Source organism: Macaca nemestrina, chromosome 5 (genome assembly GCF_043159975.1).
Source record: "Macaca nemestrina isolate mMacNem1 chromosome 5, mMacNem.hap1, whole genome shotgun sequence".
Lineage (NCBI taxonomy): Eukaryota > Metazoa > Chordata > Mammalia > Primates > Cercopithecidae > Macaca > Macaca nemestrina.
Window position 1 is genome coordinate 172,022,159 of NC_092129.1, and position 23,669 is coordinate 172,045,827.

The 23,669-nt window shown below is 34.8% G+C and overlaps 1 protein-coding gene across 1 annotated transcript in view; it reads right to left on the reverse strand.

Moving 5' to 3' along the window:
- LOC105482430 (HIVEP zinc finger 1) overlaps positions 1-23,669 on the reverse strand; it is a 149,120-nt gene that overhangs the window by 60,094 nt on the left and 65,357 nt on the right. The window contains exon 2 of the mRNA XM_011742531.3: positions 16,623-16,676. Within this exon, the coding sequence (XP_011740833.2) occupies positions 16,623-16,676 (54 nt within the window). The remainder of the gene's footprint in view (positions 1-16,622; positions 16,677-23,669) is intronic.

The window sequence follows — 23,669 nt, forward strand, 5'->3', positions numbered from 1 at the left end:
ACATGATCAGCTTGAAGGCAATTAAGCAACAAAAAGATAATGAAAAGTTACTGAGCCAAGTTCCAGGAGAGGATAAAAGTCCAAACAGGGCAGATCAGTATTTGGGGCTCATTTTGATTAGGGAGGGTTTGTCTATTCAAAAGAGCAGCTAAAAGGCTGGGCAGTTCTGACAATCTAAAGGAGCTAAAGGTACAAATGACAGAATCCAGGGCATGCCACGCATGGAGTCCACATTAAAACCTGCCTGTTTTCAGCTGAGAACCTAAAGGGCTTCATTCTAGGAATAAGGGAGAATTGCATAAAGATCAAGCTTCACGTAAACTGCAACTCACTTTCAATGGCCCCCAAAATCTCATACTCCAAAACTCAATTAAGATGAATCTTAGATTGTTAGTTCTCCTAGAAGCCTGGCAGAAGAAAACTGAAATCTTTGAAGGAAGATACTGTTAACTTAGGTTTAAAACATTTCTATAATTTTAAAAATAAAATGTCCATCATCTACTCAAAGATAACCAGGCATCTGAGAAAATAATTCAACATGAAAGAACCAACATTATGAACAGATTTCCAGGGGTCCAATATATTGGAATGAATACACAAAGACTTTAAAATAAATGTGCTTACTTAAGGACAAGAATACTGAAAATTTCAGAAAACTGGAAGTATAAAGAGACATAGCAGATTTGAACAGCCAAATATAAATTATAGAATTGAAAAAAGTACCATAATAGAACTAAGATAGATTTAAGTTTGGATTAGAACAACTGAAAAAGACAGTTGCTGGGTGCAGTGGCTCAGAGAGGTTGCCACTCTCAGCTACTCAGGAGGTTGAGGCAGGAAGATTGCTTGAGGCCAGAAGTTCAAGACCAGGCTGAACAATATAGCAAGACTTTGTCTCTAAAAAAATAAAGAAAACAAACAAACAAAAAACCCCAGAAATATAATCTGGGTGCAGTGGTGCATGCCTGTAGTTTCAGTTACCTGGGAGGCTGAGGCAAGAGGACTGGCTTGAGCCCAGGTGTTTGAGGCTATAGTGAGCTATTATCAGCCTGAATGACTGAGCAAGACCCTGTCTCGGGGTGGGTGGGGGGAAGGAAAGAAAAGGAGAGAGAGAGAGAGAGAGAATAAGTCAGATGAAAACAACACAGAATAAAGTATCAGGAGACCAAAGGATACAACATGCAGAAAGTAACAAAACAAAGAAGGTGGAAAGATAAACAATAGGGCAGAGGCAATAAGTAAGGAGATAAAGTCTAAAAATTGTTAAAAATGAATGAAATGCATGAATCTACAGATTCAAGAGCACTCTAAACCACACGCAAGATAAATATAGAGAAATCATACCTGCATACATCACTTTAAAACTGTAAAAGTCAAAGACAAGGCCCAAAATCTTAAAAATAATTTTAAAAATTACTGGTAATTTTTAAAAGCCAGATTACCTTCAAAGCAGCAATAGACTGACACCTCTACACCAACAATGTACTCAAGAAAATAAAATGCCACGCTAGACTTCTATGCTTCCAAACCCAGCAAGAATATTTTCCAAGAATGAAAGTGAAATACACCTTTTCTAGTAAATGACACTTGAAAGAATCTGTCACAACAAACTTGCACAAATGGAAAGCTAAAAGAAACTCTTTAAAATTATGAGAATATTGTATTCTATTTTAATTTTAGACAACTTGAATAACACATAAAATTTAACTTAAATTGTAAATAAAATTGGCCCAAGAAAGCAAAAACTTGAACAGGTCTCTGAGGAAGAAAGTAAGAATACACTATTAAGGACCTACACGATACTTTCTCCTTCCCTCAAAAACACTCAAAACTTTCAAGTAACATATATTAAATGTTCCAGAATATTAAATATAACAACAGCTGCCTAATACAGTTAAGTCCAGATAGATTAAAAAAAAAAAATAGTAAGTCTCCATGTGTGACACAGTCATTCATGCAGCTGTCTAAACTAGAAACTATCCTGGACTTTCGCAGCGAGTTCCCACTTTTGCTCACTTTTTCTCCAAATCATCACTGTTCACGCATGTCCTCTGTTGAACTCTGAAGCCAGGGAAGCCAGGGTCTAGGTTCTGGCTCTGCCGCTTTAGCTATGTGACCTTGGGTAAGTTCTATTATTGAGCCTTCATTATCTGCAAAACACAGATACTGGCACCTCACGGGGTTGTGAGAATTATTTGAGATAATGCATGCAGACAGATTGGCATTGTGCCCAGAACTTCCATTTTAGTTCATCATTATTTTTTCTGTTGATATGATTATTATTATCATTATTACATCATCAACACCATCGCTGGGTGCAATTGCAATACTAGGACAAAATGGCTACACCACTTTTTCAGCATGTATATTTCTATCATACTAAAGCGCCAGGATTAACACTGGTATTTTAGCTTCAGTGAAACCAAACGTTTAATACCCTTCTGATAAAAAAACTCATAAACATACATTTTATTTGATGTTTTACAATAACTTTCTTTAAAAAGCTATTATTCTAATTATTAAAATACAAAATATTTAAAGTATACTGAACACTATTAAAATAAAATGAACATAAAAAACCAAATTAATCATTTTATAAGTATGTCCTTAAGAACTGACAACATAAAAACACTGAGTCACAAGCATATTTCTGTACTAAAAGTTTCAGCTCTTTTTTTTTTTTGAGACGGAGTCTTTTTTTTTTTTGAGATCGCCAGATCTCAGCTCACTGCAAGCTCTGCCTCCCGGGTTGATGCCATTCTCCTGCCTCAGCCTCCCGAGCAGCTGGGACTACAGGCGCCCGCCATCTTGCCTGGCTAGTTTTTTTTTTGTGTGTGTGTGTGTATTTTTTAGTAGAGACGGGGTTTCACCGTGTTAGCCAGGATGGTCTCGATCTCCTGACCTCGTGATCCGCCCGTCTCGGCCTCCCAAAGTGCTGGGATTACAGGCTTGAGCCACCGCGCCCGGCCAAGTTTCAGCTCTTAACATGCTCTGATTCTACCTTAAGAAAATGAGATCAAATGTATTTCTCTATCTTCAAATAATCTGCTTCTTGCTTGATACTTACAAAGATGCTTTTTACTTTGAGGTTTTTTTTGGAGGAATTGTAGTTGTATGTCAAGCTGTATTTTTGTTTCAAAGAAAATATTTCCAGAGGCAGTTCTCTTTGCTAGTTTCCTCATGTAGAGGGATTCAAATGCAGAATTACCCGTTATCAGTATGACAGCAATGTTCCTAGTCTACTTGTCTGGAAAGCCTTGGTGTCATTTGTACAACAGAAGTTCTGCTTTGCTGACTGACATTTCTCCTCCTCTTAGGGACAATGTGGGACTGGAAGAATTTTTTCACATCAGTACACTTCTGTTATTGATTTCTAATTTCATTCGATGGCAGTTGGAGCAAACTATATTATTTCAATCCTGTTTGATTTAATGATCAACTGTTTTATGGCCTAGGTGATGGTCTATCCTGAAGAATATTCCATGTATCTGAAGAATAATGTGTATTCTGTTGTTCTTGGGTGGAGTATTTAGGTCTACTTGGCTTACAGTGTTGGCAGTCAAGTCTTCTATTTCCTTGCTGACGTTCTGTCTAGAAGATTCCATCCATTATTAAAAGTGGGGTAATGAAGTCTCCAACTGTTATCGTTGAATTGTCTGTTTCTCCCTTCATTTTTATGAGTTTTTGCTTCATGTATTTTGAGGCTCTGTTGTCAGGTGGATACATGTTTGTAACTGTTATACCTTCCTGATGAATTGACACTTTCATCATTAGAAAATGTCTCTTTACCTCTAGTAACATTTTTTTATTTTAAAGTCCCTTTTGATATTAACATAGCCACTCCAGCTTTCTTATGCTTGCTATTTGCATGATATAGCTTTTCCTATCCTTTCACTTCCAATATATTTGTGTCTTGGATCTAAAGTGAGTGCCAGTGCAGACAGTGTATAGTCAGATCTTGTTTCTTTAATCTGGTGTGACAATCTCTGCCTTTGATTGGACTGTTTAATCCATTCACATTATTGATATTATTGACATAGCTGAATTTATGCCTGCAATTTCACTTTTTGTTTCTGTATGTCTTGTGTCTTTTTTTTTTGTTCCTCTACTTCTCCTTTAATGTCTTCTTTTACACTAAGTGAATATTTTCACATGTAATATTTAATTTCTTTAATGATTTTTTCACTTATAGAGATTTTTGATTATTTCCTTTGTAGTAGCTCTAGGACTTACCTCACATCTTCAGAGTCTCTTTAGATTTATATTAACTTAATTCCAGTGAGATGTGGCAACATTATGCCTACATAGCTCTATTTTCCTTTTTCCTCCTTTTGTGTTATTACTGTTATATACATATTATACTTATAAATGTTACAGTTCAAAAATACACTGTTATCATTACTTAACATAACTATGTCTTTTAAACAAGCCACTAAGAGAAGAAAACCAAGTATATACTTAGAGTATTTGTTGCATTAACCGTCTTATTTGTCTTTTCAATAAGCACTTTGCCTGACTCCTGACAAGCACTTCACAGAAAGTGGTAAGAACAATTCTTGCTTGAATTGTAATTCAATTCTTGAATTGTAATTCAATTCTTGAATTGTAAAACAATTCTTGCTTGAATTACAATTCTTTCTAACTCAACACAGGTCCTCTTTGGCTATGATATAGCTGGGTTAGCACAAAAGGTAATAGAAAAGTGACAACTGATGTGAAGTGTCATGAAATAAATACATTTTCTATTTTTATAACTTGCTCTAATGTTGTATAGCATGGTTTGTACAAAAGTAGCAGAAAGCTGAAAGACAAACCTGAATGTTGCTAACAAGATAACTGACGCTGATGAGAAAACCAAATACATACTATCTCTCATCCAAAATGCTTGGGACCAGAAGTGTTTTGGATTTCTGATTTTTTTTCAGATTTTGGAATATTTGCATTATACTTGCTGGCTGAGCATCCCTACTCTGAAAATCTGAAATCCGAAATGCTCCAATGAGCATTTCTTTTTAGCATCATACTAGTGCTCAAAAAGTTTCAAATTTTGAAGCATTTTAGATTTCAGATTTTCAGATTAGGGATACTCACCCTGTATTCTGATGCTATTTTTACAGGTTTAAGAAAATCACTTAGAAGGTTGATTCAGCCTTCAACTAAAACACTAGGTTTACAGAATAGTAGTCACATTTCTCTCCCCTGAGTCTTTCGGATTTATATCCTCTTGCCTCACCTTTGCGAGAAAGATTCCAAAGACTTCAGTGATTTTTCTAAGAAAGTTCTAGGATCTTTAAACTTAGGATTAGTGTCCAGTCAGTGTTATGTCTGTCTCTTACGACAGTATACAGTAGTTGAATCCACAAGAATATAGTATGATAATGATTTCTCCAAGCAATGTGTGCTGTGGACCACTCCACTACTAAATAAATATTCAGGAATTTTGCAAGCCGCAACCATTTGGTAGGTTGAAATCATCCACGGTGGGGAGTATTTTTACCACTTTAAAAAATGCTATAAATTGTTAACTCTCTCCCTAGCCAACCCCTCTAAGCCTGTCCCAGCTAGTTCACTAGCACTCCAACTGACCCTACATCAGCAAGAAAAGGTTAAATCCCAGGCAATACTGTCTATTACCAGAACAGGGAAATGTGAACTCCCCTTGATTAACATTTCTACCACCAGGACGTTTGAGTTGTAGGTTGTAGTGTTAACACCAGAAACCTGGAATCCTCAGGTCTTCACACTGTCACAACCTCCCACCAGGTTTACAAAGATGTTATGATATTACAAAATAACTACACTGAGAATAGTCTCAGTCTTCCTGATTCAATGAAGTCATAAGAAAGGATTCATTAGGAGCTGTTAAAGAAGGAAGCTTTTATTTTTGTGACAGTGACATACACAAACTGTATACATCACTGCATTAGATAATTTAGTATGACGAAAGAAACAATTTACTTCAGAAAAGCAATCTAGATTACATATCTAACTACACTTAAGAAATCAAAGAAAGCAATAATAACACATTGTTTACAAATCCTGCCTGTTAAGTAAAGGAATCCATCCTTTCTGACACCTCTACCATCCATCATCGTTGATGCAATAAATGTTTGTCAAATGCCTACTGCATGCACTAAGAATTGTAGTAAGCGCTGCACTATGACTGTGGTCAAAACTGTGCGGGGGAAAATGTGAGGAGACCCCAGGCAGAGGTGAGAGGGTGAGGGTGCGGAGCAGTGAGTTGTATCTATGTTACCATGTTTTTTCTTCACATATGAGGGTCATGCTAAACAGTGACTAAATGGCTAACTACATGATGTGGGGTGGGCCTGCTGAAATAAACACACTCCTCCAGGCCAAAAACTCAGTGACATTTCCCTCCGGCTCCTGCTCCTTCACAGTGGGCTGGACTCCCAAAGCGTCCCTCGGGCTCCCGTAGTCCACCTCCCGCTGCAGATCAGGCCATGCATAAATGTTATTACATACATTTGTTTTCATTGCAATGCTTTTAAGTCCTCTTCTTGCCCTTCCCCACTCATCCACAGAATCTCATTTGCTACTTCCAACTCTTTTCTTAAATAAAATAATTTTACACCCCATTGCTTGGTGGTCAGGGAAAAATTCTAAGCTACATCCTTCAAAGTCTGATAAATTTCCTGCGTGTAGCATAGCTCCACAAAATACCCTTTGCATAGTGAAGCAATAAAAGAACCCCATATTTTTGGTTAAATGATACTTTGTTATTTCCATGCTTTGTTTTTTCATTTTTAAAAATTCATTTTCTAGACTTCCTCCTAGTTCTTTATCTGCCTTCAATTTATCTGCCTTCTCTCACTTTTATTTTTTACTATTTCTGCCCTCAAATTATATTCTTTAGGTTTACGCAACATGTCTGCCCTCTTCTCTGAGGAAACATGAGAAAAAGAACAAATCTCTATGTAGGCAAAATATATACAAGCTTACCTCTTTCTTTCTTTTTGGTCTTATATAGAGAATACAGTAGCAAACCTGGGGAAAAGCCTAAATAGATGAACAGCAACACATATTATCCTTATAAGTCACCCCGTGACATTATTTATATAGAAAATACTGAGACATACGGCATGAAGTCAATCACCTAAGAAGCAAAGTGAAACAAACAAAACCTGGGTTTTTCTCCCCATACCACTCTTCCATGAATCCGCAAATGAGCCTCTAGGATAATTTCAATCCTTTGTTTTTCACAGTCCTCAGGGATGCTGTCAAAGCAGCTCAAATCCATATGCCATTATCTTAATTACTTTATCTTTCTTGTCAAAAAATGTACCAGTGGAGATAAATATGTATTTAATATAATGTAAGACAAATTTTAAAAAACACTTTAATCCCTCTAAAATCAGGATGCATCTTCTAATCAATTATAAGAGCACTGTGTCATAACTTAATTGGCAGTGACTTTTCTCCTTGCTAAAGGATGCATAAAATCATTGTGCATCTTGCAATCAATAGCATTTTGAAGTCAATGAAATATGCTATTAAGTATGCACAAGAATGTGAGTCTTTCTATGAATCATCCTATAAAATTAAAATCAGGTTAGCTATTTAAGTCTCTAATAAATGGCTCAATAGACCGTGATGAGTAACACTGTTAGGAAATGTTGAGAATTTTTGCTTTCATATTTCAAAAGGAGCAATGTTTGAACTTAAACACAGTAAGGACAGGATATTTGAAGACATTTATTTTACATTAATGTACTACAAAATGCTTTGTTTATGTTATTATGCAAATCATCTTTCATAAAGTTGGCAGTCTATCTGAAAGGCAATGATCTCTTGGGATTTGGGATTTTTAAATTTCTCAAAATATTGACATGGTTAACACATGATACCTTTAACTTACATAAATGACACAAATTATTAAAACAATACTAATTTCCCTGTAAGTCAAGCTCACAGCATTCACTGTCTGTTACACTAAGAGAATACTTCATAAGATATGAATATTTAAATTTGAAATTTTAATAGTGAAAAAAGGAGATGACTTTCTTTTCTAAAAAATAAAAAAATCTGTTGCTGTTTTCCCAAGGGAAATTTGTTAGGCACTGCTGCCAGTCTACCTCATGAATTTTGGCTCTACCAGTTCAGGATTTACGATGATTTGGGAAAGAGCTGGATTAAAGCTTGCGGGCTCCTTTAAGGTTTAGACTTTCTTTCCTATCTATTTCTCAGGGCAGAAAAAAAAAAAAAAGGCTGGTGCATCACAACAATTCACTAAATAAATCAACGAGAGGTACAAGGAAAAAACATGATAGGGCATTTAACATTAGGGCACTTAACATTAAGAGACTAGGATCTACAAATACTGTTATTTAAAATAAACCTCTATTAAACATTTTCATGAAAATATATTATTTCCTAATAATTAAGAAACCCAAAGACCACAACTGGATAAAAAATAAACTAGTTAATATCAATATAATATTAAAATAATAAAACTGCATTCCTTTAAAAATACTCTTATCATTCAGACATCTAACAAAAATACTACACTAGTCTTTCCTCTAGCCATATCTACATGAGCTTTCATTTTGTAAACTGTCAATACCCTTCTAAGGTAAGCCTATCAAGTTTTGTTTTATTGTACAAATGTTCTCCCAGTTTTAAAACATTTTCATCTTATCTTTTATGGTACTGATATTCTTCATTTTAATTTAATAAAATCTGTCCAACTTTTCTACTATACTACCTAAATTTCGCTATTACATAGGAAGGACTTTGTCATCCCTAATTACAAGAATATGCTCTTGTATTTTCTTAATTATACTCAGCAGAATGTTTAAGGAAGAGCGTCACTGGCAATAAAGCATGCCCTTATTAACATAAAACATTTATTTGAAATTAGCCTTCGTCTTAAAAAAAGTTATATGTGGTAATTAAAAAATTTTTTTTAATGAGAGTCACCATTTTTCACCCCTTAGAAACTCATTCACATTATCTTCCAAAAAATTAAAATTTTGTAATAATATCATTATAAAATGAATACAAATATTCATTTTTTAATGTAGAAATGTAGGTAAGAAACTAGCATCTTTACTGACACATTATAGAGTTCATGATCCAGTGGAGTGCCACTCTCACTTCTGACTTAGTCTCGTTTTACACAGGAACCTAACTTCCCTCAAGCTTCCCCAGATAAGCGAAGCATATTTCAGGAAATAAATCATGCCTATGTTAACAAAAATCCCACGTATCAACTGATTTTTCAGAGCAAATATGAATATCATTCATACTAGAACAGATTTCCTTACTATATTTCTTAACCCATATAAACTACCTATATATATTTAGGCCCTCTTACTCTTACATAGATGGTGATACAGAAATTATTTAAAAAATAAAAATGTTCTGGGGCTGAAGTATATAATGTAAGAGTGATACCACTGCTGCTGAAAAGAAATTACTGGTAATGATAGTGGCAATTGTAGGTTCTTATTGTGAGACAGAAAATAATGTTAAAAAAATCATAATGCAAGCTGACCTAAAGTCTCCACCTTTCTCTATGGCCATTGTCTGAATCCTAACTATTTTATCCTGGATCATAACGTTTCCGTAGGTGACTGCTATCATAATCCCATCATTCACAAGGGTAAGTTAGAACAGAAATAAAACTGTACCAGAAATTCAACTATCACTTTAACACAGATCTTATCTAGTTATACCAGGGAATAGTATCAGAATAGCACAGTCCAAGCCATGGGCTTCATTTTCCTCATGTACTTTCTGATTGCACTCCCTTGGATTAAGTTATTTAACATTTTTCAACTTCAGCTTTTTCATCATGGCAAAATGATTAATTTACTTAAGAAATGCTCAGTTTCTAACATAAAATCTATGAGTACTTTTATATCACATTCTCAGAAAATTTTGATTACACGCTATTCAGAAACAGAGAAGAAATAATTTTGGATATCCTAAATGGTTTTATAAAACAATTAACGACACAATGCAATTAAGTGAGAAATTACTAAAAAAAAGTAAGATCCTCATCTATGTGGAGGAAAAAAAATCAAACATGATTTGGGGTGGGTGGGGGTCAGAGAAGAAACCAGCATAGAAAAGAATGAAACTAACAAATACAAAATTGTGTATGATACATCTAAGCAATACTTACAAGGAAATTAACAGCTTTAAGTGATGCCAATAGAGCAGAATAAAGGCTTAAAAATGAATGAGCATTCCAAGTTAAGAAATTTGAGTAACAGAACAAACCTAAAAAAAAAGACAGGAAAAGATAAAAAAGAACAAAATTTAATGAAACTAAAAAGGATGAAGCAAGAAAGTATCATGAAAACCAGATGTTGGCAAAATAAAAATAAAGTAAAACAGAAAACTGGCAACTCTTATCAAGAAAGCAAGGAGAGGCACAAATGAATGACAGAAGCAATAAAAAATAGACATAACTACACACACAGCAGAAATGAAAGAGAGCAAGAAAATACTATGAATGATTTTTTGCCAATAGATGTAACTGTTTAGATAAGATGGATAAATTATGAGAAAAACACAACTTCCTAAACCTGAAGAGAAAATAGAATGTTTGGATAATCCTTACTGTTAAGTACACTGAATTGGGAGTTAAAAGTCTACCCTGCAGTCCCTCCCAAAAGTCAAAATATGTTGTAAGACTTGCCTACAAAGGTACAATTCCAATATCAAACAAACAGCTCCATGGGAATCAGAAGCATATAGCCCTCGAATCATCCAATCAAACTAGCATAACCTTAAAACAAAATCAGGCAGAGAAAATTATAAAAAATAATAAAAATATAAACCAATGCCTTGAACATGGATTCAAAATTCTTCAATAAAATATTAACAAATCAAATCTAGCAGTGATTAAGATTAAACATCATGACCACATTGGTTTAAAGACATGTAAGTCACTTTTAAACATCAGAATGAAAGAATGAAGGACATAGTAAGATCATCTTTACATAGAAACAAAACGTGATAAAAATAAAAATCAATTTATGATTTTTTAAAAATAATTTCAACAAATAAAAAATAGAAGCTAACACCTTTAAGCAATTAAAAAATATACAGAATCTCTTCCCACAAAAACAGATAGTGAACATTTTAATGGTGAAAAATTAGAAGCATTTTCTTTACAATCAGGAACAAGTCTAAGAGACCAGTTTTACTGGAGCCGACTGAGCAAGATAAAAAAAATAAAGAAACAATGATTTCAAAATTAAGAAACACACTTTCATTATTCCCAGTTGATATGACAAGAAAATCTGAAAACACCAGCAATTTTCATAATGAATGAGAATCCAGCCAAATAGCTGGATATAAAATAAATATTCAAAAATATATTGCATTTTTATTTGCCAGGAGCTAGAAAACAATTTTACAAAAGAAAAAATTATTAAACTGAGGAAAACACTAAATTCTAAGAAATAGAGCAAAAAAAATTAAAGATTCATATGGAGAAAAATGATAAAACACTAAAGAAAACACAAGTATCAGAAATATACAATCTTTTTTGAATAGGAGGTCTGAAAACTCTGAATTCAATCAAATTTGAATTCAGTTTGCCCCGAATTCAATCAAACCCAAACAAAATTCCAACAAGCTTTTTAAAAACCTGACTGTAAAATTCAAATAGATGAGCAAAGAACTATAGGCAAAACAGTTCTGCAGGCAAATAACACAAGGAATCTGCCGTACTGTATACAGTGTATACTGGTTACTGCACACTGTATATCAAGACAATAAAGTGGTAAATAATTAACATATTATGATATTAAAACATGGGCACACAAATTCATAGAACAGAACAGAGAGCTAAGAAACAAACCAACACAAAAATGAAAAATTGGCCGGGCGCGGTGGCTCAAGCCTGTAATCCCAGCACTTTGGGAGGCCGAGACGGGCGGATCATGAGGTCAGGAGGAGATCGAGACCATCCTGGCTAACACGGTGAAACCCCGTCTCTACTAAAAAGTACAAAAAACTAGCCGGGCGAGGTGGCGAGCGCCTGTAGTCCCAGCTACTCGGGAGGCTGAGCCAGGAGAATGGCGTAAACCCGGGAGGCGGAGCTTGCAGTGAGCAGAGATCCGGCCACCGCACTCCAGCCTGGGTGACAGAGCGAGACTCCGTCTCAAAAAAAAAAAAAAAAAGAAAAATTAACATGAAACAGTAAAAAGAAAACATACTAAATGTTTCAGGGACATTTAACAATATTAGCAATGGTTATCCACTTGAGAAAAATAAGAAGCTTGAATCCTAACTTACACTACAATAAAAAACTAAGTATATTTTTTTAAAAAAACAAACTCCAGACGGGTTTTTAATCTGAAATGTGGAAGTCTTTTAGAAGAAAATATAGAAAAATATATATACACTTAAGACCTTGTGGTAGAGAATAATTTAAGACAAATAAAAATACAAAAAAATGAATCACAAAAGCAAGAAATTAATAGGTTGACAATATTAAAATCAAGAGCTTCCATTCGCTTTAGTGAATAGAAGGCACTTTAAACAAAGTAAAAAATAAATCTGAAAAATAAAGCACATAAAATGAATAAAGATAGTTATTCAAAATATATTAAGAAAAAGACAACTCAATTTTTACAAAAGGGAAAAATGATACTAGCAAGCATTTCAGTAAGGGGGAATACAAATGAAGACATGTTTGACATTCTTAAATTAAGTAAGCAGGAGGCCATTTGCCTGAGGCTGTCTCCTTACCTTGAGTTATGACCTAACAAACTGCAACCTAATTTAGTGTGCACACAAACAGAAACCTAATTTAGAGTATTTTTTTGTAACAAATCGCTACTTTGCAGGCAGTCAACTGATCAGATCATGCCCAAATACAGCAAACACTTCATCACGCCCTATCCAAAGAAGGCAGATGCCTAGTTGCAGCCAAACAGGTGACTTCTCACTTTGCTTCCGTGTTCAGCCTATACAAGCTTGCTGCTCACACTGCTCAGCAGAGCTCTCTGAACCTCTTCTGCTTCTGAATGATGCCTGATTCATGAATAATTCTTTGTTTAAATAAAATCCGTTAAATTTTGTGTCTTAAGTTTTTCTTTTAACATTAGTAATCAGGGAAACAAAAACCAAAGCAGAATAAAAGAGTATTTAACATCTATTCAATTAGAAAAAGAATAAAAGACTAAAAATACCTTGCACTTGATAGTACAAAATCAATTCTTGGACACTGATGGTGGGAATGCAAAAAGATCCCCCCAAAAAACTCTGGAAAACAACATAGCATCATTTTGCAGAGCTGAGCATCCACATTCCCTATATATGCTCTAGAAAACTCACACATAGGCACCAGGATACAAAAATATTCCTACCTGCATTGTTTATGATAGCAAAAAAGGTGGAAATAACTTAAATCTATCAACAGAAGAATGGGCCAACAATTTCATACAGTGCAATATTATTACAATAATGAAAAGTAACAGCTATGTGCGACAGCATGGGTGAACCTTAGGAACAACGTTAAGTGAAAAAAGCTGCAGAAGACTATGTACAATTATCGTTTCATTTAAAAGTTCAAATTCAGGCACAACTAGAAAATATATTGTTTGGAGATACATATTTATATGACATAATTGCTTTTTAAAAGGACTGAAATGAGTAACACAAAACTAAGGACAGTAAAACCTCTACAGAAGAGACAATGGGATGAATTGCCCATCAGCATGTGGGCGGATACAATGGTACTGGTAACATTTCCATTCTTAAATTGGGTGTGAGAATCAAAGACTACCATGTCTTTCTTATGCTTTGTAATTTAATATGCTACATATATTACATATTAATGTATATGTGTCAAACATTATAAGACAAAAACTTAAAACAGAGTATTAAAATTAAAGCTTGAGAAAGCCATAAAAGCTCTCCTAATCGATCTATTTATTTCTTCTCAGTTAATTTTATTCATATTCCATTACCACATCTGTGACAGTCACTATTTCATTTAAATCCCACTCAATAATTTTAAAAATAGTGTCAAGCATAATGCGTGTTATGAATCTGGAGATAGCACTGTAAGGAAAAACATAATGACATTATGGAGACTTGTGTGAATGTGGCATCCTTGTATCTACCCCCAAATTGATTAAAATAAAAATAAATCAAATTAAAGTCATCTGATTTTCATTCAAAAGAGAAAAAGAATAAAATAAGTACATTAACATAATTCAGTGCATTTCTTTATTCTATTGGTGTATGATAGGCAAAGTCAGTTTCTTTATTTCCATATTACACTAAACAGATTTAATCCTCCTTAAATTATTAAAATACAGGAGGAAACGTCTTTTTTAATCTATTAATGAGGAAGTTGCTTTTAAGAGCCTACTACTATGCTAGATGCTTCTGAAAATAAATTAGTTACTTGTCCTAATAATTACAAAAAAGAGAGAAAGGGAGAAAGAGCCTTGAATAAGTTAAAGACCACAGAACCTTCAATGGAGACAAAGCATTAGAACTACAAGCAGTGTTTAAAAATAATTTTTTTAAAAAGCGAATGTGGCTAAACTTACAGGGGGAAAAAACCCAAAGTACATCAGAAAAACAATGAAAAAGAGATCTATTATAGATGACTTACCATAATCTAAAACGAATGACTATATTTTAAAGTATATTCTTTGATGAAAGAAATGAATATCCTTTAAAATAAAATAGGTAACAGCAAGAAAAGGTTTGAAAAATCTCAACACCACTGTTACTCAGACTTTTCATGTTGTTAAAGAGAAACTGATATTATTTCTTACTTATATTTGAAAGGGAAAACTATTTTATTTTTAATTTCTGTATAAAAATGAAAGCCAAGTAGTAATTCTATGCAGTGAACTGCACAGAACAATGCTCACTTGGTATTCATCCTAGCTCTTAAATAAGTGTAGCCTGCCAACTGTAGCCCAATCCATTATTCTGAACCTCATTATCCAATTTCTCTTTCTAGAACCTTTGTTTCATTTCCTCCTTCCTATCAGGCATTTAGTTCACTGCTCTGAAAACTCTTGCCAAAGAAGTAACAAGGAAAAGGAAGACAAGCTCACATTTACTTTGCTAATTGAAGCAGCTCTAAACCATGACTAGATGTAAAAAAAAATAAAAATTAAAAAAAAAAAGGCTGGCTATAGACAAAACTTTAAAAGTACAGCCTCTTACAACCCGAGTGCCTTAAACGCCTTATGCGTTAAAGTCAGTCAGCCCTTCAAAGGGACAACGTGGCCATGGAGACATCTGTACTCTTTCTATCCTTGCTTTTCTGCAAGAACGTCATTAGAGGGTCAGAACTACATGGCCCTTCCAGAGTGTCCATGGAAGGAGTGTGGGGTGAGGAGAAGGAAGACATGAGGGGTGCCACACAGTACCCCATAAATGTAAGACCAACCCCAAACCATCTTGGAGGCTTCACAGGCTGGTCCAAGAGATGGAGAACTGGCATGGCAAGAAATTATTTCCCCTACAGACACCTACTCAGTAGTCTAACTAGATTTAAAAGCTATTTTTTGTAAAAAGGCTTTCAATTGGAATCCTATTTAGCTAAATTACTCTGTCAAAATAGTCGGCTGTAACTCGAAGATATAAACAAGGCAAAATAAATAATAAATCATGGAATACAAATGTCATAAAGAAAACTTAATTCTCCCACAATATTAAAAGCACATAATCAATTCTGCTCATTAACAGGTAGTGTTTAAACACTATGCACCTCACTATGTGACCATCCCTACGTGATCTTCTGCATCACATCTATTTTCTTATATTACTTGGAAAGATAATCAGTGTTTTCTATGGTGAAAACCAATTTTTTCAAGTTTTTAATTTTAATATAAAATTATACACATTGTAACTAGCGAAATAATACAAAGGCATATAAATGAGTGGGTCATCTTCCCTTGCTCCTCTTCCCACTATTATACACAGTTCTGTGTATAAATCCTTTTCAACATTGTCCAATCTCATAGAAGCCTGTGTGTGTGTATGTATACATATATACACATAGATAGTTGTATACACACTTGACTTTGTTAGTTTTCACCAAAAAATAAGATATTTTACATGCTACATTGCAATGTTGTTTTTCTTATTTGATAAGTCATCACCATCAACTAAAGTAATTAACATTTTTTCAAAGCTGCATGATATCCCAAAATATGAGTATACTACAAATTATTCAACTATTCTTCCACTGACTGGTATTCAGGCTGTTTTAGTTGTCTTAGGTTTTTGTCACTACAAAAACAGAAAACTGCATCACACGAATACACACATGAACACACATGCATGGACACAGCCAACTGTGTTCCTTATATTGGCACTTTCATTGCTACAGGACAGTCTCACAAACAGGACTTTCAACAGAGTTGCAATAACCTTTCACACTTCTACCAGTCATACATTAATATGTGGGAAACAAAGAATGCGCTATGTGGTCAAAATGTTTCATAAAGCAAAGTCCACAAAATGTTAAGTATCAATAACTTCAAGGGGATTTCTAATTTTGTGATATGTCTATATTGATTTATTTCATAAGGCTATATTTATGAGGTATATGTATAGGCATCACTGCAAGAATAAAGTTTACATTCAAGCTGATTTTAATTTACCTTTTTTTGAAACTTCTGCCCCATTAAGTTCTTTTTGTGCTTCTTCAATTTTGTCTAAGAAAAACAGAGAAAAATTTATAAATCAATTTACCTGAGATAAATAAGAATACAGTAAAACAAACACACTACTTTTAAACAGTGTCAGATATACAGTAATAAATATGTGTTGAATAAATTATGATACAGACGTGTATAAACTGTTGAAGGATATATTCCCTTTTAAATTTATAATTTTAATAATTTCTTAGTCACAAGGACTATTTCCAATTAAAAAATGTTTTCATAATGCAAATAATTAGTGCACTTTAGATACTGAACTACAGCTTTAAAAGTTTAGTCATCTAATAAAAGTATCTAAAAATAATACTATCTTTACATTCAAAGTACCTAATAGGGATTTTAGAGATATGACAAATGCCTACTAGCTTAGAAACGACCAGAATGAGCAAAGCTAAGACCTAAGGCAGAAGACAGAAAAGGATGGAAAAACAGAGGCGAGGATGAGCTGAAATGTGGCATGGCAGGAAGTGTCTATCCCTTGCTGGCAGCACAGAGCTGACAGCATCTATGAAGTATGAGGGCAGAGTACTGCATTAAAGAGGTATTATATACAACTGACTACAGAACTGCTTACACATGTGCACAGTTCTGTCAGACAGATGTAACCCAGGAGCAATAACTAAGAGAGTTGGGAGGAGTGCCTCGCTCCTGCTGTTCTTTGACCTGGGGCTCTGGGCACAACTGGATTTTCTAAATATGTGCATGTTCTATTTCAATAATAATTAATTTAAATTTTATAAGGATATACATACTTCATGCCATGGGCAGTAATAGATTCCAAATTTAACACACTGGTCTAGGTACTTATTAAAATGGTAAAAGGAACAAATTCCCAGGGTACTATATTGTACTGAACTGAAGACAACACTGATAATTATGTAACATTCCAGATATCCCAAATGTGTAAGCACAATTTAGATAAATGCATCAGCCTCAGAAATTGTCTCCAAAAATGCTGACCCTACCACTGCTCACTGGCCATGGAAGATGTAACCTCCAATATGGTATCCTACCCCAAATAAATAAAAGGCGGACACCGCACATCATGGGCCCTTCAAACTCCGATCTACCTGCCTCTCTCCCTATCTTGCCAGAAAGGCCAGGAAATTCAGAGAACCTTCTATTTACAGATGAAATGTCCTTCGATTGCATATTGATCCAACCTGCCAAGGCAAAGTGGGAGAAAAGAACAAAGGAAGCAAGCTAGTTTGAAATATGAGACGTTACATCTCAACAATAGTCAAAAAAAACTAAATTTTCATCCTGATAAATGTTTCGCCCACAGCAATGTCTTATTTGCTTCCTGAGAATTATCAGATCCAGAATATAATTTGAGAGTAGCACAGGCAATTTTTGGAATAAGACAATTTTTCTGATTCACAAACTTAAAGTTACTGCTCATGAAACGATGAGCAAAGTTGAAAATAGTCCTGGAAGAAAACACACATTAAACACAGAAACTAGATCCTGCGTTCAGTGGTAGTTTTGCTTCAAAGAGAAAAATATGGAATGCTTGCATGAAATCTATATTAACACAGTATAAGTAACAAAAGGCTAAGGCCCACTTTTTAAAAATGAAATACATGAATTACCTGTAGATTTTCAAACTATAAATAATAGACAAATCACATAATATATAGTACTTGAAAAACATGTAAAAGGACTTTTATTACCAAAGCACTATTATTTCTATGCCAGTAATTCACCCAAACTTAAGAATCATAAATAATATGTATGTATTATATATTCACAGTAGTAACAACTGTGCTTAATAGTTTATATGCACATAATTTTGCATTATATAATAAAAACTCTTCTTAATAGAATCAGTTGTGGCTTAAAGCAACAAAAACTCATGATTAACAAATACTTACAGAATAGCTGTTATTAAGTAATTGAAGTTTGGCCACTTTCTGTTTGCACTTCAACATAACAAAACTCTTACAAAAATAACCAGTTTATATTTGCTTACAAAATACTAGCCTCCATTTTTAAAATTTTCAATCATGTTACCTTTTATCTTGATAATAACAGTATATAAATTCAGACTACTAATTTAGGACATCTACTACAATAAATATAATAAGTACCTCCTCAAATGCTTCTACCTATAGCTCCAGATCAATAGGTAAACAATCTCCAATTAGCTTGTAACAGCCATTATAAAAGCTTTTGCTTTGGGCAAGTTTTATTAAAATTCCTGTTTATATTTAGTGTGTTTTTAAAATTCTCCTGGTAAATATGATGTGTTTTAAAAAAGACTCCAAAATTACAAAGAAAGTAGTCATTTACTACACGCTCTTAATTGATTCATACAAGACAGTTTATTGATATGTAAAGCATTACTTATATTTTTTCACCATGACAGAGAAAAAATATAGTTTTACGTTTCAACTAATATCATACATGCATACATATTATGCATACATGTAATTCCCTATTAAAAATGAAAAATCCTGCTCCTCTCACAACTACATTAATTTCAGGGCTCCCTGCTAGACTGTAAATCTACAGCTTTAAGTTCATCAATGTAAGAGGCAGTTTTCAACACATCCTTTTTGCCAAACCTTTACCAAGGGTAACACTTGCCAGCAATCACATCTCTCACCGTAAGTCTTGATTTGGGGGAGGGGAGCAAAGGGAAAAAAATGGTACCTTAGATTCTGAGACATCCCCCAACATGCCCTCCCCACCATCACTGGGATCTGGGTTAACAGTTCTTTCAGTTCTTTCACAAAGAACTACACATTGAGAAATAAACAATAGTTTCTCTGTTGCTGTTACCTAAAAACAAAAGTAGATATACAGACAAAAAGAATACTCATACCTGAAGTCAATAATATGCATTCTTACTATAATGAGTTATTACTGTATTTAAATTAACATGTAATGTTAATTCATTCAATTTTTACATTAAATATACTTGGAGGAGCCATAACTTGGAAAAAAAATCCCAGCAAACACACGAATGGATCCGTAATCTCTAAGATTCAGAAAGGCCAGTGGCTAAAACAGCAATAGGCTAGAAGAGAAGTAACTAATAGTATAGACTACATTTTTGTTCTGCAACTACTAAAAATGTATACATTTTTAAAGTTTTTCTTTCTTCTTTAAAACACAGAAACTGTTCATGATAAAGGCTATAAGAACTACCTTGTATGACACCTTAAATTAAAAATTTTGTGTAAGAAAGTGATTCCAAAAATATCTCATTTTCATCATTCCCAAATAATCATAAAAGAAGTCTCTTTATTAGCGAAACATAATCTGAAACCGCTGAACAAAAGGAGAAAGTCCTAGAGCCCTTAAGAAATAATCATCTTTTTTTAGGGGTTCTAGAAGAAGACTGAATTAAAAACAAATCACTTCTAAAAATTAAACAACCTTCAAATAAGGATTTGGAGTAACCCCTTGCTCTCTGACCATTCTAAAGTGTGTGTGGGGAGGGTCTTCCTCAGCATCTCAGAAGCCTGACTCTCATTCCCCAAGAGCCTTGGGTTCTAATGCATCACAGGTTGGAGGACCAGCCCACTAAGTTGTTAGGATTTGGTTCAATGAATGCTGTGTTTTTACTGTATTGAACACCTGCTCTGTGTCAGGTCTAATGTGAAGAGTTACAGGGACGAAGGCTCTCCCACAGAGGGGCTCCTACTTTAGTGTATCCTAACTATGATTTTAATATCAATTCGATGGTAAATAAGGCTCAAACTCCCCTGTGTGGTTAACGAGGTTCTCTGTGATCTAGTTACCTCTTTGCCCTTTGCCACTTCCGTTCTCTCTTCAAGATCAGGCACAGTGAAGTCCAGGCTCAACCAGACCCTAGGACTTAACAGCCACTCTGTCCTCTTCCCTGAAGGCGCCTCCCACACAGTCTCTTCTCTGCGGGGCATCCTTTCAGGATGGGGCTTCTCTGGGCAAACTTCCCTAACACCCTTGTCCAGAGCCCATCACTGTCTCCTCTGTACCACCAGTGAACGTCGTGCACAGAACCCTGTTTCTCTAGAGCTGCCCAGCTCATGATCGTTAGTAATAATGGCAATTAGATGGAGCTGAGTGGTTTACTGATCATATAAACACTGACAAGACAATAACCTGCCAAGTGACACAGAATCTGCATTCTGGAAAGAAAAAGAGAAAAAAGCACCTACACACAAACTGAAAACTGGCACTGGGTGGTTTCACTTAAGAATCTAGCATTTTATCATCTTTAACATTATAAATGATGTCAACATTTGGGAAGCTGTATCAGTACACTGAAAGCACTCGAGTCAACTATTACTCCCTTAGATCTGTAAGAGATTTAAGTCATGTCTCACCTACTTCTATCAGCTCATCCTTCTCTCATGCTGTTCTGCTGGGCACCATACAGCCTTTGCGCTAGCACCCGTGCATCCTCCCTCTTCATTTAGCCTTCAAAACCCACACTGGTAACATTTTATGAAGTAAATCCTAATGAACTGTAAAAGGCACCTCTGTTTACTGAAAGAGGTACCATCTGATTGAAAAAAGATCACCATATGTAACTGCACTATTTTTACTACTGAATAAAACATAATTCCTACTTCCTCTCATTATATGCCAGTGCAAGTGCCTTACTCTTACTGTGAACTGTGCTCTTTCAATAGCACTAAATAAATGACAATGGCATAAAATTAAAATTGTATCCAGCACACACAATCATTTATACATGCTCTTGTACGTGAAGATTATTCCTAGTCTTCACTACTAAGTAAACTGAGTAAACCCACCTTTACAATCAACCCATTTTAACCTACAAGTTTCACATCGCAAATACTTCTGGACTTACCTGTCTTTGAGGAGGACGACACGCTGTTATAATGCTGAAAATCACAGTCTAGACTAGCAGTATTTCAAACAAAAACACTGCCTGCAGTAAGTGAACAAGAAACCAAAGACTCAACTTTGTGCTAATGAATTTGAAAATTGTGACGAACTAGTAAAATCCTAGAAAAACCTACAACTATCCAAACTGATCCAGAATGAGGGAAGCTTGACCAGAATAACCAGCACTGATAAAGCTGAGAACGTTGCCACAGCGTTACACAGAATTTGCTTTTTTAAAAGGTTCCAGGCCCAAGAATTTTATTACCAACTTCTTTCCAATTTTAAAGAATAAAGCCTGTCCTAAACTGCTCCGGAGCCCAGGATAACACAGAAGGCATACTACATCATTGTATACAGCTGGCACGCCTCAGATACCAAACTCAGCCAAAGGGGCAGAAAAACCAACACCACATACGAACACAGCTTTAACAATCTATATCAAGAAGCACATTCACAGAAAAGAGGAAGCAAAGCTATTTCAATATTCAGAAGCAACATATTATCATTTGTCACAGCAATAGGACAAGGAAGGGGAGTAAAGATAAGTTAAATGCTGTCCCAAATGTACTTGATTAAATCGTATCTATCTTTAATGTTTCAAAAAACCCTCAGTATTACATAGAGAAGGATATTCTTCTTCATACTAATCAAGTGTTATCCTAACAAATATCCTGAGCAAAGAAACCAGCCAATAGCCATGTTGTCTGTCCCCCTGAGCTCTGGCAGGGAGCCTTCCCTGACATCTCCCCGAAACTCCTAGAGTCTGTTTGCTTGCTTTCCACATTAAACTGTATCTTACTCAACATAGTGCATAGGTGCGAGGGTCACTAGACCCTTGACACATAGTTGTCTAATAAATTAATTGCTATTGTGACATTACTACAGCATTTTTGTTAATAATAACGTGGCAGGAATTCTATATACAAAGCAGTATGGAGTTGGTTAAACAAATACTTAAATATTTCTATACAGGAGAATATTGTTTAGCCAATAAATGTATTTTTTACAAAATATTCATTGATGGAAAATGCTCAACATATATTACATTAAAAAGACACAATTCTAAACATTTTGTGCCATGAAGATGAATGTGTAGAAATGTACAGACACAAACACACACTTGACAGACATATACATTCATATATCTACGAAGAAGGCCCAACTGGATATCTGAGGGTAGTACATTAACAGACAGTTTTCATTTTACCGTTTGTATCCTCTCCAATTACTAAAGTACCTATAATGAATAAATATCTTAATATATATGAACTGTATTATTTAAATTCAATAAAACCTAACAATGTGCTCAATTACCTTTTTTAAAAAATGTTGGCTATAGATTCTAAATTGCAAAGGTCCAATCATACGGAAAACTACAGAATAACTCCTAAAACATGGGAACATTCATACACAGAGTCCATTGCGCTCAGCATATATTCATTAGCTCCTGTGCGCCAGCACTAAGGATACTCGAAGATAAACAACCCTGCATGCAGGAACTTAGGGAAGTAAATAAGCAATTCTGAGGCACGCAGTAATGGTGTGACTATATCCAAAGAGTAGAGGGCACTCAGGTAGCGGGGCATTAGGGTTTGGAAAGGCAAAGAGGCAAGTTCATCAAGAACTCCAAGCAGTTGGATACCCGAATCTAGAGAGAGCAGAGTCTAGTGGTAAAGAGTTCAGGAGCCACTTTCTTACATAACTCGTAGTTAAAACCATAGCCTAGAGTTGGTAGAAGCAAAAATAGGGCTTTCTATGAAAAAATTTGACCACAGGTATCAAGATCTTCGAAAACCATATCTTTTAATAGAGTAATTCGGCCTATACTGAGACTATGAAAAAAAGTGAAAGAAACGCTACCTATCAGAGTGCTTCTCATGATAGACAAAAACTGAGTAAGCGACAGCACCTGGGATATAGAAGGTGCTCAATGAATGTTTGTTGAATGAATGAATATTTAAGAAATGGTTACATATAATTATGGTACCTGCATATGACAGAATATAACAGAGCCATGATACTGCAGGTTTCTAGAAGGACATACTGAATCAGATACTCCAGGAATGACACCCCAGACTGTAGACATTTGTTTAAGCTTTGACAAGTGGTTCTGTTGGGTTAATTACTCTCCAATTAAGGCAG